The following is a 17,949-nucleotide window of genomic DNA, read 5'->3' as shown; positions in this document are numbered from 1 at the left end:
GCGATGGCCAGGTGGACCCGCGCGGCTCTGCCTCGCCCCCTCGGGCAGGATCTTTGGCGACGAAGGGGCCGGCGAGCTCCCCTCTGCTCTCTCTACAGCCGGGCTAAGGGGCCGCCGGCAATGGGCCAGAGAGCCAGGCTCGGGAGGCGGCATTCGAGCCCGCTCCAGTCAGACACGGCACCTGAGCCACGTCCATAGAAAATAGGTTTATTGATTCGGATCACAACTCTGCACAAAACAGACACACCCAAGCGCGGGAATCATATGTACAGGCGCGCGGCGGCGGGTGGGGGCGGGGGGGGGAAGCGGGCGGCCGAGGCTGGGCGGGCCGGGAGGGCAGGGCAGGGCAGGGCAGGGCAAGCAAGCGAGAGGCGCCGGCGGCGAATAAATAGGGGACTGTACAAGGGCGGTGCTGGCCCGGGCCGAGGGGGCCGCCGCCTCTCCGCCCCCCCGCGCCCCCCCATGGCAGTTCGTGGGTCAGGGGCGCTGCTGCCCGCCCTGCTCCAGCTGCTGGTGCTGGCTGCGCACGGCGAAGCGGTTGACGTGCACCGGGATGGGCACCACGATCTTGGGGTTCCGGACCGGCTCCCCGGAGCGGCCGGTCACGTTGCCCGCCTTGATGCGCTTCCACTTGGCCCGCCGGTTCTGGAACCAGATCTTGACCTGGACCTCGCTGAGCTTCAGCGCGTGCGCGATTTGGGAGCGCTCCGTCAGGCTCAGGTACTTCTTGCAGTGGAACTCCTTCTCCAGCTCCAGCAGCTGCTCGCTGGTGAAGGCCGTGCGCCGCCGCCGGCTCTTGCCCGGGCCGGACGAGGCGGAGGCCGAGGCCGACGGCGGCGCGGAGGAGGAGGAAGAGGAGGAGGAGGAGGAGGAGGAGGAAGAGGAGGAGGAGGGCGCCCCCCCGGCGGCTGCGGAGGCCGGCGACTCGCCCAGGACCCGCTTGGCCCTGGCTTTGGCGCCCCCGCCGCCCCGCGGGCCCCCGCCCGCCCTGTCGAGGAAGAGGTCCTCCTCGCTGTCTGCCTCCGCCGCCGAGCTCTCGTCCTCGTCCCGCTCGCTGCTGCAGGCCGCCTCGCTGGGACGCCCCTCCGGCTTCTCTTCGTCCGAGCTGTAGGCCCTTCCGTCTGCAGGACAGACAGACAGACAGATAGACAGACGGACGGACAGACAGACAGACAGACAGACGGACAGACAGGCGAAGAGCGGAGAGTTAGGAAAGCCACGCAGGAAGGTCGACAGTCCAGCGCAGACCGACCGACCGACCGACGGACGAGTGGGCAAAGCCAGCCGGGGTGTGAGTGTCCGGGGTCGGAGTGCTGGGCAGTGGATCCCGTCGGAGAGAGCCAAGCCCGGCTAGGCCAGGAAGTTGACCTGGGTGAGCTGGGCCCCTCTCCGCCCGCTCAGGGTTAGGTAGACCCTCCCTCCCGGGCCGCCGGGAAGCGGACAGCCGCCAAATAAGCTTGAACTTAAGGTTGGGGGGAGGGGCATGTACTAGAGAGAAGATTAAAAATTAGGAGGCCCTTCCGCAAAGCCGCGGAGCTCCTTCCTACGGCGGCGCCTCTGCCGCAAGTTCCTGTTTGTTCACTGAGGAGCTCTGGCCTCGGAGCCGCCCGAGACATTTTGCCCACGGAACCGCCCCCCCCTTCCCCGTCCCCGTCCCCGTCCGAGATGTTGGAGGAATATCGAAGAGGTGAGGGATCCGTGCAGTAAAGGAAGCCACCGCTTTGAGTTTACCAGGGTCTGGACCTTTGAGAGGGCTTCAAATTATTGAATCGGACGCCATTTGAGGGCACCTAAGAACAGCAGTACTACCGGCGGTCATGCCTCCTCTCAGTCTTCGCCCCTGTCCCTCAGCATGACTGCTCTCTCTTTATACAGCTCGGGTTCCGGACGGTTTGCCTGCTCCTTCTCTCTGGACGAGGGTCAGCGTGTGGCTGGCCTTCTTAAACTGGCGCTCAGAATTGGGCACACGATACCAGGCAAGGTCTGCCCAAAGCAGAATGGCTGTTAGGTGCCGTCAAGTTACCTGTGACCTATGAATGAACGCTCTCCAGAATGTCCTGCCCTCAGCAGCTCCTGAAAACTCAAGCCTCTGGCTTCCTCGAGGGAGACATTCTATATGGTATTTGATTCTCCTCTTTCCCTGCTTCCTTCAAACATTCCCAGCGTCATTATCTTTTCCAGAGAATCTTGCCTTCTCACGAAAGCAGTGCACTTCTGTTGATGCACTCCAGTCCTGCGCTCTCTCCCGTTTTCTCTCGGCCTTTCGTCCCCTTTTCTTACCTAAGGACAGGGGCGAAATGCCGTTCCGACTCCTGGTAGTCCCACAGGGGCCTGAGCGGGGAGGGGGGGTGGTTCGGTCTTCTAGAACGAGTCTCTCGCCCTTAGGTGTCCGGTTTGCCCGGGGCTCTGCCTCTGCGACGCTCCCGGCCACCGGAAGAATAGCGGGGCTTGGGATACGGATCCAGGCTGTCGGGTCTGGGCAGAATTCTTGAGAAAGTGGCTACTCGCTTCCTCCCCACGCCTCGCCCGCGCCCAAGACTGGCTAGATAGACGGTGTCGACTGAAGAAACGTAAGCCAACGCGCCTTCCTCCGACTCCGGAGTTAAATCGCCTTCCCACCCCCACCCCCCCACCGGGGCCAATAGAAGGACGTGCGCCTTGGGACAGCAGGAGGCCGACTGGAAGGCAGGCGCCACGTCTTCCCCATCGCACCCCCCCCCGGTGCCAGAAGGGGCATTCGAGAGCCCCAGGACCACTCCTGCACCCAGATATGGTACTGAGGGGTCCAGGGCGCGAAGCGGCTCCGGGAGGAACCGTTGCCTGGTTCATTTGTCTCGGCCAGCTGTGCTCGGGGTCTCCAGCGCAGGAAGGCCGAGCGGAGACTGCCTGGGAGGGAAAGCGCGCTCAGGTCCGCAACTGCCTGGGCCGCGAGCACCCTGGCCTTGCAGGCGAAGGCATCTCTCCACGTCAGAGCAAGGCAGCCGCCGTTCCGGCAAATCTCCGCTCCTACCGGACGGGCAACGAGAGGAGCTTTTCTCTCTCCCGCCCCCGGCCCCGGCCCTGGCCCACCCAAGACAGCGCTCCCCTCGCCCGGTTCTCTCCTTCCTTCTGGAAAGGGAGCCGGGTGGCCCGTCCCAACCAGGAGCGGAGACCCTCCCAAGGTCTGGAATGCTCGGTCCCGGCAGGGTTTCCCAGGCGGAGGGGAAGCGCTGCCAGCAGGATGGGTCTTCGGACCTTCCCCCGCCCGCCTTCTGGCAGAAGGACCTCTCCCTCAGATGGGAGGCCCCGGCTGCTGCCGCCGCCGGGATGGAGCGGATCAACCGCAGGCACCACACACACACAAACCCCCCACATACACACCACACACCAGCTGACGTTTGCAACCTAAGTCTGAAGGCACCCCACGAAAGCAGTCTTGACAGGGACTTGCGCCTTCGTGAAGATTTTCTTCTACGCTGTCCATGAAGGGTGCGCGCGTGTCGTGCGCCCAGCCTGTGGAAGTGGAATTTCTTCCACGAAAGCTTGCAACGTTCAGTGGCTCAACAAGGGCATCACCCTACCTTTGCCTCTGTGTAATCCCACGGACCCCAGGACCTTTTCCTGAGGGAGGGGAAGGGGCCTAACCTTCCGCAGGGAAGGAGCGTCTCTTTGGAACACAGAGGTTGGCCTGGAAATTGGTTGCTTTGGAGGCTGAGCCCCCCAAACCGATCGAGGTTTCTGCTCTTGCCTCTGGAGGCGGCTGGCTGGTCCCTCCTGTCGCCCCCCCCCCCCCGCGCGGTCAGTCTGAGATCGCTCGTACCAGGACTGCCTGGCTCTCGGGGTCTACAACCGTTCTGGCAGAGAGTGGTCTCCTTCTCCCTCAACCAGCCCTCCAGAGGTTCCTTCGGCCTGGTAGGAGGAGCCTTTGACTGAGGGACCCCCGGGAGCAATCCTGCCTGCGGGCCTTGGAGGGCAATCGCAAGACCCCGAAACAACGCTCTTCCCCAAACGGGGGCAGCAGGGGGCGCTGTTTGTTACGTAGCAGCGCCTCGGGTGGGAGAGGAAGGTGGGACCTGCTTGCCTGAGTCCATCGCCAAGGGTTTTCGGGGCTGAAACCCCTCCTCGAACGAGGCAGAAAGCCTTTCCTTTTCACACCAGGCATCTGCGGGGGGGGGGGGGAGAGAAGGGAGGCCCTTGTCGCACACCAACAGGCTCGCCCTGAACGTCCTCCTAATTCCTTAGTGCTATCCAGAATAGGAGAGAGAGACTGGATCCCAAGATTGGGGGTGCGGGGAGGAGAAAGGTGGACTGGACTGGGTCAGAACATAGGCCAGGGGCTCTGAAACACCCACTGAGAACGGGGGAGGCCAGGGCAGCGGTGGATGGCTCCAGCCGCCTGACCTGTCCACGCTGGCCTTTGTCCTGAGAGCTTGGGAGGCCCGTGGACTCCTCCCGTTGCTAACCTGTGAAGGTGCAAGGTTGCTGATATTTTCACTGCAGCCTCAGTAGCCCCTTACCTCCCCTCGCGCGGGACTGACCCCATTCTTTGCGTACAACAGGGGAGCCCCTCGTGGCCACCAGGAAATCTGCTAGCCGGCCCGAAAGTCAGAACGGAGGGCTGAGAGAAAGGCGCGTGTCCCAGCCTCAGATCGTCCCCACCAGTGCCTTTTGGCCAAAGTGTCAATCCAAGCTGACCGAGACTGGGTTTCCTGCTGAGCCGCGTGCCATCCCTGCTGCCGTGCTCTAAGGGTTCTAGCAGTGGGAAGCGAGCACCATGCTTAGCAATCGGTTTGATGAGGGAGTCGAGGAGATGCGACCCCATGAAGCTGCGAGGGGTTGCTGAAAGACCAGGTGACAGAACCCAGGTGACCCTGAGAGGTCAAAGGACTGGGCAGAAACAAACAACATGAGTTCCAAGAGGGGAAAATGTAAATTTCCACAGTTAGACAGAAAAAGTGAGGTGCAAACGTATAGGATGGGTGGCCAGCGGCTGACTAAAGGTGAATCCATGGCATGAGGCAGTGGCAGAAGAACTGAATGGCTCACTAGGATGCCTCAAAGGGAGAATGCTGCCCGAATCAAGAGAAGTTTTTACAGTATTTGTAACCCTCCCTTTGCCCCATTCAGCTTTGGTCAGGCCTTGTCAGGAATCCTGTCCTGTTTTGGGGTTCATGGATTTGGAAGGAAATCAGTATGCTGAAACATGTCCAGAGGAAGGCCCCCAGGATGACAAAGGGTCTGGGAACTCTGCCCTGCAATTAATGGTCGAGGGAGCTGGGAGCAAAAAACAAAAGGTGATGCATTAGGTATCACCAAACATTTGCAAGATGGTGCAAACTTGTTTTATTTGGCCCCCAGATGGACTCAAAGGACAAGAAAAGGTATTCTGACCCAACGCTAGGAAGAGCTTCCCAAGGTTTGCCTGCCTTGTGAAGTGTACACACACACGCGCACGCGCACGCGCGTGCACACACACACACACACACAGAGGCATGCACATGCAGAGGAAAATTTTCCAGCAGTGGTTAGATGGCCTTCATCAGGGTTGCTCAAGCTGTGGTTCCTGTACTTGCAGTAGGATTGGGCTCTGTGGCCTTGGAAGCCCTTCCTAACTGTACAATTTGATAGTTCTAGGACAGGCAGTCTCCTGGGTTCCTCCATTTCCTTCTGGCCTCCTAGCCACTTCCCAGGTGAAGGAGGGGGTTGGACCCTTCCAGCTCGGCAGCTCTGCAATTCTGTGATGACAAAGGTTCTGAAGGCTGTGCAAGAGGCCAGATGGGATTGAGCCCTGTACCCCAGCCACTGGTCCACTGCTTGTTCCCACTCTGAGGAAGGCTGTCCCTGCGGTGGCTTTTCCTGCACTCCGATGATGGGCATCCCCACACACACACACACCAACATGCTGAGTGCCACCCCTCCACTAGTGCTGGGAAGAAATCACAAAGCAGTGACAAAGATTCTCTGGAATTGCGCAATGGAAGGACGAGAGTAGTAGGATATCCTACTACTGACGAGTAACTTCAGGAGTTAAAACTGAAGAAGCAAGTTCAAAACCAAGATCATTCCCCTTCCCCACTGCAGTGAGAAGGTAGCAGAGTCCCAAGGGGCTGTTGGGGAGAGTCCTTTCCCGGGCTATGGTACTCAGGAAGCCTCCACTGGCTGCTCTCTCTCAACAGGAGAGTTGTTCGCACTTTGTGGACAGGGTGCCATCGCCAGCAGCATCTCCCAAGAGATGCTGTGGGGGTGGGGGTGGGAATCCCCTTGGCCCAGACCTGAGCGCCGGCTCTTCTCAGTGTGCCTAACACAACAGCGGAGGGACCAAAGGCTGGCTTGAGGGAAGGCAGATTTTTCTTCCTCAGGTCCTCCCAGGATTGAGACCTGGCTGGATGTGATGGTAGTGAGCTGTGCTGATCGGACCTCCCCTCCCTGGGTACAAAGAGACCCACCCACTCCGACAGAACCCAGACAAGCCCTGCACGTGCTCACAGAACAGGCGGGGTGGGGCTTGCAAACCCCAACAGGCAGAGAAGACCGCTGGGAAGGCGAACGAACTGACCCTTGGCACCGCTTCCAAATCTACAGTTCCCCTGCAATTCTAGGAGGTGGCCTCGGACAACAACCCAAGTCATCAGCAGAGAGAAGCTGCAGCAGAGCCGGGCAAAGTCACTGCACCGGCCTCCACCGGATTGTCCCTGCCTCAGGGGGGCCGAATGGAGGTGCTGGTCGCTCAGCGGAACACAGGGCAGAGACGGAGCGCTGAGCAGCCCCCCCCCTCCCAGGGCCGGTGGCTGGAAAGGCCCTCTCGCCGCCGTCGCCAGAGCAGAGGCAGCAGGCAGGAGCTGGGCTAGCCTTGGCGGGGAGCGCTCTGCCCGCCGCTCCGGTCTCTCTCGCTGGGGCTTCTTAAGGTTCAAGGGAAACGTCGCTCGACTCGGTGAATATAGCTGACCGAGTCTCTGCCTTTTCCTTTCCACGACGTTCAGCGGACAGCCAGCTGATTTCACCAGAGCTTTGACATAGGCGCACTTTCAGGACACAGAAGGAAGTTCCCGAGAGGTCACATTTACCCTCACTGAAGATTAAAGGAGAAAACTGTCTGCCCCCCCCCGCCCCGCCCCTGCCTTTCACCTTGCATTTCTTCTCGCAGTTTGAGGTGACCTGCACCCCCGAGGCAAGCTGAGAGACGGAAACTGGTGCACGTAGGACTCAGCCCCGGCCCATCTGCCTGCTGGCCAGTTAGCCTCTATGACGGCCATCCAGAGGGTGGATTTGGACAAGGGCAGTCCAATCCTACAGTTGTCTTCTTAGAAGTAAACTCTAGCTCTAACCTCCAGATAAACGGTATCGCCTTAGCAGAGCCATCGCGCACATAAGCGCGATCCTCATTCACCACAATGGTGCTTCTCCCGGACAGACAGTCAGTGGGATCGCAGCCTAAGCTTCTTCAACGAATTGCTTAAACATGCTGGGTTTGCTCAGAACTGGGGACTCGACTAGAAAAACGAACCAAAACTCCTAGAGCCGGAATGTGGGATCCCGTTGCTCTGACCACCTTTCGCAGCCCTGTGTGTGTGTGTGTGTGGGGGGGTTGTAAGACACCTTTCGTGGAGGAAGATCCCTTCCCGCGCTCCGCCCGCCCCTTCTAACCCTTTTCCAGCCAGTCCTTCTGGAAATGGTGCTTCCAAGTCCAAGCGCCAATACCTACTATTCCCTTTGGGAATTCCCCACTCCACCCCCATTACCAGCTCGCAGAAGGGATGGCGCTTCCCACTTCCCCGCAGGAGTGAAAGACCCCAGGCAGGGGCAGGCCAGGTGAACTCTGGTGGGACCTGCAGAGCCCTGTCACTGAGAGTCAGAGAAAAGGCACCGGCCTTCATGGAGCCCGGCCTGACTCTGCAACAAAACGGCTCAGCCTTCGGGAAAAGGGGTGAAGGGCTTCAGGAGGGGCGCTGCCAGGAAGCGTTGGGATGTGACACCAGCCCTGAAGGCAGGCAGGTGGTCGGTCGGGTGGTCGGGGGATCAGGACCTCCTTGCGCCAAAAGGCCAAGGCTTCAAAGTCCCGCGACGTCAAACTCCCTTCCGCGCGAGGGGTGGGGGGTGGGGGATGGGGGGCAGCGCAGCACTTTCCAGGTCTCTGTGGAAGAGGCTTATTCTCGTCTCTGGTTCAGCTCTGGAGAAGGCAGACACACACACCCCCGCGCCGCCTTTCACCGCGCTGTGGCCTTTCCCTTGCCAGACTGAAGCACCCCTTTCCCCCTACAACCAAGGGGTCAGGCTGGGTCCCTCTCCCGTTAGTAGGCCTCCCAGTACCGTGGACAGCTCCTCTCTCCTTCCCGTGGTTCCTCCGTCTTGGCCCCCTGCCATCCCTCCCGAAAAGAGAGTAAGAGAGGCCGGGAGAGGCCCCAGCTTCTCTAAGCGTTCCTCTCGGGGCCGCCTGAGCTCAGGGCAGCGGCTGAAGTTCCAAGTAGAGACGGGCGGGAGTAGGAGGATCTCCAAAGGGGGGAGCCCACGGAACCGTCTTCGTCCGGACCTTGCCCCTGAAACTCAGGGTCGCGAGACTGGGCTCTCGGCCCCTCGGGAGAACCGCCGCCTGCGTTGTATAATTACGCAGTAAAGGAGGAAGGGTGGAGGCAAGACGGCCAAGGGGGACGGAGAGAAGGACAGGCGGTCCTGCTCAGCAGCTGGGATGGCCTTCAGTGGCTGTCCTTCTTCCGGCGCACCTCTCAAGAAGTGTCTCCAGCCTCCTTCCACGCCCCGCTCCGTCGCAGGGACTTTCCCGTCCTCCGAGCACCTCCCCGCCCTTCTCACAGAACTTTCCCCGCTCCAGAAAACTTCTTCCAGCACGCCGGCGCCGCCGCTGCCGCGAGTCGCCTTTCCCCTCCCCGTGTTCCCGATTTCCACCCAGGGTACCAGAGGCCGAGACACCCACCTGCTACTCCGGGGAAGGGTTCCGGGAAGTGAAGGGGCGGCTCGGCGGGTCCTTTGTCCCGACCTCCGGGTAGCTCCTCGCTCTCCACGCTTTCCGCCGCGTTTCGTCGGCGGCAGGGCGGCTCAGCGTTGCCTCGCCCTGTGGCTGGCAGCTCCTGAGCCGGATAGAAGCCGTCAGGGGGTTCCCCGAAACTGGGCAAAGCCGTGGTGAGCGCCACCATGGAGGGCACAGCTTGGCCGAGGCTGGCACAGAAGGAGTTGGTGAGGCGGCCAGCGAAGGAGGCGAGTGGAGCCAGCGGGGGCAGCCCAGCGGCCGCCGCCGTTTGCAGCGGCCCGTGGGGAAGCACCAGCGGCCGGTACGGCATGAACATCGGGTAGCCGGTGTAGAGCAAAGGGCCGGAGCGCGGCGCAGGTGGCGAGTGGCCGATTAGCGAGTCGATGGAGAAGGCAGCCCCTGGGCCGCTTGGTCTCTGCATGGCCAGTGCTCCGAGCCCCCCGAGCGAGAGTTGCGAGCCGGGCTAGCCGGCCACGGCCCGCTGGGCGCCAGGCTCCGCGCCCACGGGAGTGGCTGCCGGTGCGCCCTGGGTCCAGCCCCAATGAAGGCACGGCGGAGCCCGTCTGCGGGCCTCCCCGCGATCCTTTCGGAGCGCCCGGATCCTCTGGCCAGCCACTGCTCCGGGAAGCGCTCCTGCAAGCCCCTCCGCCTGCCTGGGCTGGTGTTCCTTCTGCCGCGCCTGGCGCAGGGCGGGCGCTCTCTGCCGAAAGGGAGGGCGGGCGGGCGTGAGTGAAGGGGAGGAGATGGCGAGGAGGGGGAAGGGGGTGTCGCCCTGCCTGCCTGCTTGCTTGCCTGCCTGCCTGCTTGTCTGCCTGCCTGCCTGCCTCCCTCCCTCCCTGCCTCCGACTGCCTGCCTTTGGACTCATCCATCTTCCTCAAATTCCGCTTGAGTTCCTCCCAGAGCCGCCCGCCCGCCCGCCCGCCGGCTCAACCGCCTGGGTCGGGGCCCAGCAGCCAGTTCCCACTGGAGCGGGCCAGGGGGCCCCTGGGAAGGCGCCGCCCCCTCCCGCCTCATCAGCTATTATGGCTGGTGATTGATGATTGCCAATTACCGGCCGGGCGCACAAGGGCTTTTTGTCGGACGGGGCGGGACCAGCTGCTCTGGAGAAAGAAGGGACCGAGAGCGCTTTTGGGCGGTGGGAGGGGGCGACTCAACAAGAGACACCGGCCGGTCGGCCGTCGAGTTTGCGGGCTGGAACCCCTGGGGAGCCCCGTGTTACATAACAGCACTGATGTTACCTGTCTGTCATGGGTTTGGAGGGAAAGTTCCATCCTATGGGGAGTGGAAGGCGGGACATCAGGAGGAGGGGCTGTACTGTATAAATATGTGATGCCTGTGTGGTGAAGGGGAGATGCTGAGACAGACTGTGAGACACTGGGTTGGGACGAAGCAGCAGCTGGGGAAGAAGAAGCTGTTGTGGGAGTCTGTGTGTCTGACAGGGTACTACTGTGTGTCAGAGTACCAGCCTGAAAGGTTCAGGGGTCTGTGGGTTAGCCAGAACTGATGGGTTCAGGGTCTGTGCTTTAAGTTAAAGGTTCTAGGTGAACCAAACTGTATGCTTGTGTGTGTGAGAATAAGCCACGTTACTTTATTTTATTCACCTGATTGCTTATTTTACCCTGTGTGTATTTAAATAAACCTTATTTTTTTTATTGTTTAAAAATCCATCCCTGGTCTGTGTGACTTATTAAAGGGAATGGTTGGTGGCAGCTTAGTGTAACTGTGTGACCTATCCCAGTAGGTCTGGGTTTGTCACATTGATTGGTGTCCAGCGTGTGGGATACGACTGGTCCAGTTGTCCAGCGGTCCAGCAAAGCCTTGGCAAGTGTGCCCAGAGCAAGGGGGGTCTAGTCAGGGACAGTCTGAGGCGCGTAGGTAATCTTCTAGGTGTACCTCACGGGGAGGTGCACTAGTAGAAGAACGTGCCAACTGGGGAGACTTAGATTAAGGTGCTCTGAGGCAGCCTGATTTTGGCGGGAAAACGCTGAGGCAAAACTGCGTAGCAACAGCGAGCTAGCTTGCCAGCTGAGAGGCCCAGCAGAGGGGGGTAGGCTCTGACTCGATACTGTTGCGATTTAAGTGCTGAAGAACAGCAGCAATCTCTAGGGAGAGCTGGTTCTGAGGCAAGAAGGAAAAAAAAGTGGTCGTTTTATTTTGAGGCTTGACTTTTAAAGCAGCCTGTTCTGAGGGGGGGTTATGCCCTTGACTCGAAGCCAAGTAGCAGAAATGAGTGAAGTAAAAGACCCCCAGATTGACCAAGGTTCTGAGGATGAATTTGGCTCAGTGCGGGGTGACAGCACAGGAGAACAGAACCCAGAGCTCAGAAAATTGCTCATAGCCCAACAGCATGAATTGAGGATGAGGCAATTGGAAAAAGAAGAAAGATTAGAGAGAGAGAGAATGGAAATGGAGAGGGAATTGCAGAGGGAGAAAATGGCGTTTGAATTAAAAAAACTGGAACTGATGAACCAGAACAATAATAATAATAGGGATTCTGAGGGAGGCCAATTGTCTAAGGCTGACCTGAAGAAATTCCCTGTGTACCACAAGGGAGATTGTCCTGAGGTGTTCTTTTCCTTAGTGGAAAGAGCGTTTGTGGACTTCTCAGTGAGGGAAACTGAGAAGATGACCATCATGCGATCTTTAATCAGTGGTAGCCTGGCTGAGGTTTATGCCGAGATGCCTGAGGAACGGATGAAAGATTTTGCAGAGTTTAAAAAACTGGTGTTTGCCAGACATGGGATAAATGCAGAGCAGCTGAGACAAAGATTCAGGTCCCTCACCAAAAAGCCAGAACAGACTTTTACCCAAGTGGGGGCCCAATTGGTGAGGCTGCTTGAGAAATGGCTATCGCAGGAAGGAACAGAGACCTATGAACAGCTTAAAGACTTGATAGCACTGGAACAGTTCTATTCAGTCCTGCAGGGGGAATTGAAATTCCAGGTGAGGGAAAGGAAACCGAAATCTGTGGCAGCAGCCGCAGAGATTGCAGATTTTATTTCCCAAATAAGAAAGCCCTTGGGTGAGGGGAAATCTGTAGGTAAACCCAAAGAAACCTACAGCAAGTACTCTCAGGGACCAGGGAAAAGCCAGCAAGGGGGAGGGGCCCATGGTGAAGGGAAGCCCTCAGACATGAAACCAAGACCTCAGATTTTGGAGGGAAAACCAAAACAAGATGAGAGAGAATCAAAATACGCCAGAAAATGTTATTTCTGTCAGGGAAAGGGTCATCTAATCTCAGAGTGTGAGAAATTAAAGCAGCTAAAAGGAATGGTGCCTCAGAATTCTAGTGGGACCAAGCCAAAAGCTGTGTTCTGTGTCCAGAAAGAGCAAGGCTCAGTGTCACAGAGGGAGCCGGTTGCCATGACTACTCAGTCTGGAACAGCTACCTCTGCTGATCAGGCTGAGGAAAATGGTCCTCTTATGGAGGTGAAGCGCTGCTTGCTGATAAAAACAGATTCTCAGTTGTTTGAGACAGCAGGGGTGGACGTAGGAATACTTGACCGTCAGTATAGGGGACTGCGGGACACTTGTTCCCAGGTAACCCTGTGCCATCCAGATATCATCCCTAGGGAGTTTATAATCCCAAATGAGAGCATGAAGGTGGCAGGGATTGAGGGGCAGATAATCTCTCTGCCAGTAGCAGAGGTACCTGTCAACTTTCAAGGCTGGAGGGGAGATTGGCGGATAGCGATTTCATCGACTCTGCCAGCAGCCGTGCTCGTGGGAAATGACCTGGCTGAACATGTGAAACGGGTGCTAGTGATTACACGCTCACAAGCCACCACAGGGACAGTTCAGGGGGGTAATGATGAGCCAGAGACGGAAGCAGAGGGGAGTTCAGAAGCTGTGGTGGAAACCTTAACCACAGACAGCAGATTTGGACAGGAGCAAAAGGCAGACGCCACTCTCCAAAAGTGTTTTGAACAGGTGACTGACGCCCAGCTAACACCTGAAACCCCAGTGAGATTTCTGGAGAAAAAGGGGATTTTATATAGAGAAACCCTGAGGAATATCTCAAAAGGGGGAGATGGGATCAGAAGTCAGCTGGTGGTACCTGAAAAGTATCGCCCTATGATCTTACAAAGGGGTCACTCTGACATGTTTGCTGCGCACTTAGGAGTGAACAAGACACAGCAGAGAATCACACAGAATTTCTACTGGCCTGACATAGGGAAGCAGATCAGGGAGTTCTGTAAACAATGTGATGTGTGTCAAAGGCAGGGGAATAACCGCGACAGGACCAAAGCAAAGTTGTGCCCTTTGCCTGTGATTGACACTCCGTTCAAATGCATAGGGGTGGATATAGTGGGACCTTTGCCCAAGGCCACAAAGAGGGGGAACAGGTTCATCCTAACAATTGTGGACCATGCCACAAGGTATCCTGAAGCCATACCCTTGACTAACATTGAGACTAACACAGTGGCCGATGCTTTGGTGGGGTATATGTCCAGGATGGGATTTGCCTCAGAGATAATCACAGATTTGGGAGCATCGTTCACATCAAAGCTCATGAAACGCTTATGGCAGATCTGTGGAATTAAGCACAAGGAAACCACTGCCTATCATCCTGAAAGTAATGGGTTAACTGAGAAGTTCAATGGGACTCTAATGCGCATGATTAGGGCTTACTTGGCAGAGAATCCAAACAATTGGGACCAGAAGCTGCAATCCCTTTTGTTTGCTTATCGATCAGTGCCACAAGCCAGTACCGGGTTCAGTCCATTCGAACTTCTATTTGGGAGAAGGGTGAAAGGGCCCCTTGATTTGATCAAACAAAATTGGGAGCAGATCACCCAGGATGACCCACAAGACGTTGTGACTTACATAGACACCTTGATGAATGACCTAAGGAGAAATCTAGAGCTGGCAGCAGAAAACCTGCAAGCTCAGAAGGTCAGACAGAAAACATGGTATGACCACAAAGCTAGAGAGAGGCACTTTGACCCAGGGGAGGAAGTGCTTTGGCTTAGGCCCTGCAGAGAGAACAAACTGCAGCTCAAATGGGCAGGACCATATAGGGTCATTTCCAAGATGTCAGACCTGAACTACCTTATAGAGCAGGAGGAGAACCAAGCAAGGAGGGTGGTTCATGTGAATGCCCTAAAACCCTACTACAGAGGGGAACAGAGGGTTTTATTTGCGATAAAAGCAGCTGAGAGTGAGGAAGCTGAATTACCCTTCTGGGAGGGTAGAGGGGAAGTAAAATACAACCCAGAGGAGGTAAAGATCAGTCCTGCACTCACCCAAGACCAGCAGCAAGAACTAAAAATGCTGCTTAATAAATATCAACAGGTATTTTCCAACAAGCCGGGGATAGTGAAGGGAGTGATGCATCGGATCCACACAGGGGATGCACCCCCGCAGGCAGTATCCCCATACCGAGTAACGGGACCCTATAGGGACAAGGTGCGGAAGGAGCTGGACGAGATGCTGAGGGAGAACATAATCGTCCCCTCTTCTAGCCCTTGGTCCTCTCCGATAGTCCTTGTGGACAAGCCTGATGGGAGCATTAGGTTTTGTGTTGATTACAGGAAATTAAACCGTGTAACCACTCCTGATGCCTACCCAATGCCCAGGCTAGACAACCTGATTGAAACCATAGGGGGTTGTCGGTTCATCTCATCATTGGACCTGGTAAAGGGATATTGGCAATTAAGAATTGATCCCAGGGATCAAGAAAAGACTGCCTTTTGCAGCCCTTTTGGTCTCTATGAGTTTCGAGTCCTGAGCTTTGGTCTCAGAAATGCACCAGCCACATTCCAAAGGCTGATGGACCAGACCTTGGCAGGGCTCAGTGACTTTACAGTGGCCTACATTGATGACATAGGGATCTTCAGTAATACCTGGGAAGATCACCTGATACACCTGGAGTTAGTGCTGCAGAGGTTAAGTGCAGCAGGGCTAACAGTAAAGGCCAGCAAGTGTCAGCTGGGTAGCCCAGAAATAAAATACTTAGGTCACATGGTAGGGGGAGGAATGATAAAACCCCTGGAGGCCAAAATAGAAGCTGTTCGAGATTGGCCTAGACCCACCACCAAGAGAAAAGTCAAATCATTTCTTGGGTTGGTGGGCTACTACAGAAAGTTCATCCCGAGGTTTAGCGAGATTGCGGCTCCGCTGACCGATCTGACGAGGAAGAAGGCTGATGACCGCATCCCGTGGGCCAGCGACTGTGAGGCGGCGTTCCAGAGGTTGAAGGAGGCGTTAATCAACTATCCTGTGTTGCGGGCTCCAGACTTCGACCGGGAGTTTATCATCTACACCGATGCGTCTAACAGCGGGGTAGGAGCAGTTCTGTGCCAGGAGGATGAGAATGGTGACCAGCATCCAGTGTCCTACCTGAGTAGGAAACTTCAAAAAGGTGAGAGACATTTGGCAACCGTGGAGAAGGAGTGTTTGGCCATAGTCTACGCGATCCAGAAGGCCAAGCCTTACATCTGGGGAAGACATTTTGTTCTGTGTACTGACCATTCACCATTGCAATGGTTAAAGACAATGAAAACCCACAATAGCAAACTTATGAGGTGGGCTTTAAACCTACAGGACTATGACTTTGAAGTGAAGGTGGTCAGAGGGTCAGTGAACTGTGTTGCTGACGCCTTATCAAGAAGACCTGAAGACTGAAGACGGTGAAAGAACATGGACTATATGTATATAATGAGAACAAAAAGTTAAAATGTGCCTGGTTTTAAATTGGTTTGTATGAATAAAGGTAAATTGATGTAATGTATATGGTAATGTTTTAAATGCCTATTTGCTATGGTTTAACTTAGAATGTAAGTATAAGTGAGTATTATTTGGTATGTATAAATGTTTTTGTATGTTTTACCCAGGTTGTTTTTTGGTGAAAAGCACCTTAGCTTTCCCCCTACAAAACAACTTATAAAGAGGGGAGGTGTTACATAACAGCACTGATGTTACCTGTCTGTCATGGGTTTGGAGGGAAAGTTCCATCCTATGGGGAGTGGAAGGCGGGACATCAGGAGGAGGGGCTGTACTGTATAAATATGTGATGCCTGTGTGGTGAAGGGGAGATGCTGAGACAGACTGTGAGACACTGGGTTGGGACGAAGCAGCAGCTGGGGAAGAAGAAGCTGTTGTGGGAGTCTGTGTGTCTGACAGGGTACTACTGTGTGTCAGAGTACCAGCCTGAAAGGTTCAGGGGTCTGTGGGTTAGCCAGAACTGATGGGTTCAGGGTCTGTGCTTTAAGTTAAAGGTTCTAGGTGAACCAAACTGTATGCTTGTGTGTGTGAGAATAAGCCACGTTACTTTATTTTATTCACCTGATTGCTTATTTTACCCTGTGTGTATTTAAATAAACCTTATTTTTTTTATTGTTTAAAAATCCATCCCTGGTCTGTGTGACTTATTAAAGGGAATGGTTGGTGGCAGCTTAGTGTAACTGTGTGACCTATCCCAGTAGGTCTGGGTTTGTCACACCCCGGGTGGCCTTTGAGCCTCCCTAACTCGGGATGAGTCCTGGAGAGGCAAAGGGAGTCCCGAACTCAGCCGGAGGAATCAGGTCGACAGCGGTAACGGGAGCGTCTCCTAACGCTGGGCCTTGGCGGGCCCCACACGCCCACCCCTCAAGCCCGAAAGTGCTTGCGATGGCTGGGCAGGGCTCCTTCTCTGCCCCCGCCCCCTGCCAAGCCCTACCTCAGCCCCCCACAACCCGCTTCTGGTTGGCTGAACATTTCCTTTGGCATCTCTCCTGGAAAACGCCGGGCGTATTTGACTCTCTTTTTCCTCGGGAGCAAGGGAAATCTCGTCCTTCTGCCTCCGGTACAGCCGTGGTGTGGTGTGGAGTATCCGAAATGAGGCCGTGTGGGCTGTGGGGTGGGAGAGGTCCTACATCAGGTCACAGTTCCCAGTTACTATTGGGCCAGGGTGGGTCCCTCCCAGGGGTGGGTTGCAAACGACGGGAAGCGATCTCTCCTGGTTTCTCCTCTTACTAGTGTGCCCTTGTCATCTTGGGGAAGAGCAAAGACTAGATTCTGGGGAGGGTGTTTGAGGGCGGATTGCACGGGACCCGGTGGTCTCCCTCCCCCAGCTACACACACTTCGGCGCTTTATGCTGCTGAAGGGCTTTGCCCTGGGGTGCGGGAGGAGGGAGGGATGCGCGCTGGGAGCGGGTTGCTGCCGTGGCTCATTGGCTCATCCGGTTTCTTCCGGATGCTAGGTTCCACCAGAGGCAGGGCACTGGGTGACCCAGTCGGCAGGATGTGCCCCCCTCCCAAGTCCGGCGGTTCCAGATTCTTTCTTTTCTCGGAGCTGCCTCTGAAGCGACGGAAGGCTCCAGGGCCATAGGGGGGGGGGGGGTTTCCTCCGTTTCCCAAGCAGCGCACCTCCTCGTCTTTTAGGAGCCCCTACCTCGGGGCCTCTGCCTCCAGCTTGGAACGTTTCTCTCTCTCCATGCGCCAGGCTGCTCAGCAGGCATTTGTCCTGCGAATGGGCATCCACTCCTGGGAGCCAGGAAAAGCCCTTCAGCGGACACGCGCCGTCCTGTCTTCCGGCCACTCGCAGGGCGAAGGTGCCGGATTCGCAGCCAGGCCCATTTGCCGCTCGTTTGGGCCGTTTTGGATTTCTGCCACTAAAGGGGACCCAAATCCTCCTCCTTCCTACTCAGGGGAGAGGGAAAGCTGCGCCCCCCCCGATCCAGGGCCACTCCCCCCCCCCGTCTTGATCAGGCCAGTTTGGCTGCTCGGTTCGGCCGGGCAGAAGCCCAAAGCCAGGGGAAGGGCAATCATGTGTCCTCCCAGGGGAACCTCCCTGTCGCGGAAGGTAGTGTTTCTTCCCCCAACTCGGGTGTGCCTAGCCTCTCACAGAAGAATTGTGGGAGTTCATGATGAACCCGTGAAAGAGAGAGAGGTGGGAGGTTTCAGCAAGAGAACGGGAGAAAACGCAGGCCAAGGAACGGAAACGACGAGGGAAAAAGGAATGCCAGCAAAACGCCCCGCATCCCCGGCCATCCCGTCTTCCCTAGAG

At 56.7% G+C, this 17,949-nt stretch overlaps 1 protein-coding gene across 1 annotated transcript; it reads right to left on the bottom strand.

Moving 5' to 3' along the window:
• Positions 1 to 204: 204 nt before the first annotated feature.
• On the bottom strand, positions 205 to 9,503 carry GBX1 (gastrulation brain homeobox 1). Its single transcript, XM_078378253.1, has 4 exons — positions 8,906 to 9,503; positions 4,675 to 4,818; positions 2,765 to 3,006; positions 205 to 1,350 (listed from the first exon to the last, which is right to left on the bottom strand). The coding sequence occupies exons 1-4, from the start codon at positions 9,378 to 9,380 to the stop codon at positions 478 to 480; spliced, it is 1,734 nt and encodes a 577-aa protein (XP_078234379.1). The 5' UTR covers positions 9,381 to 9,503; the 3' UTR covers positions 205 to 477.
• Between the last annotated feature and the right edge of the window lie 8,446 nt (positions 9,504 to 17,949).

This window comes from Pogona vitticeps, chromosome 6 (genome assembly GCF_051106095.1).
Source record: "Pogona vitticeps strain Pit_001003342236 chromosome 6, PviZW2.1, whole genome shotgun sequence".
Classification (NCBI taxonomy): Eukaryota; Metazoa; Chordata; class Lepidosauria; order Squamata; family Agamidae; genus Pogona; species Pogona vitticeps.
This window is presented reverse-complemented; position numbering and strand designations above follow the sequence as displayed.

Coding starts and splice junctions, on each gene's coding strand:
- GBX1 (XM_078378253.1), bottom strand. CDS start 9,380: ATGCAGAGACCAAGCGGCCCAGGGGCTGCCTTCTCCATCGACTCGCTA. Junction 4,819..8,905: donor ACCCTTCCCCGGAGTAGCAG/GTGGGTGTCTCG, acceptor CTGGTCTTTCAG/CAACCCCTCGCAGCTTCATG. Junction 3,007..4,674: donor CAGCAGGAAACCCAGTCTCG/GTCAGCTTGGAT, acceptor CCCGTCCGGTAG/GAGCGGAGATTTGCCGGAAC.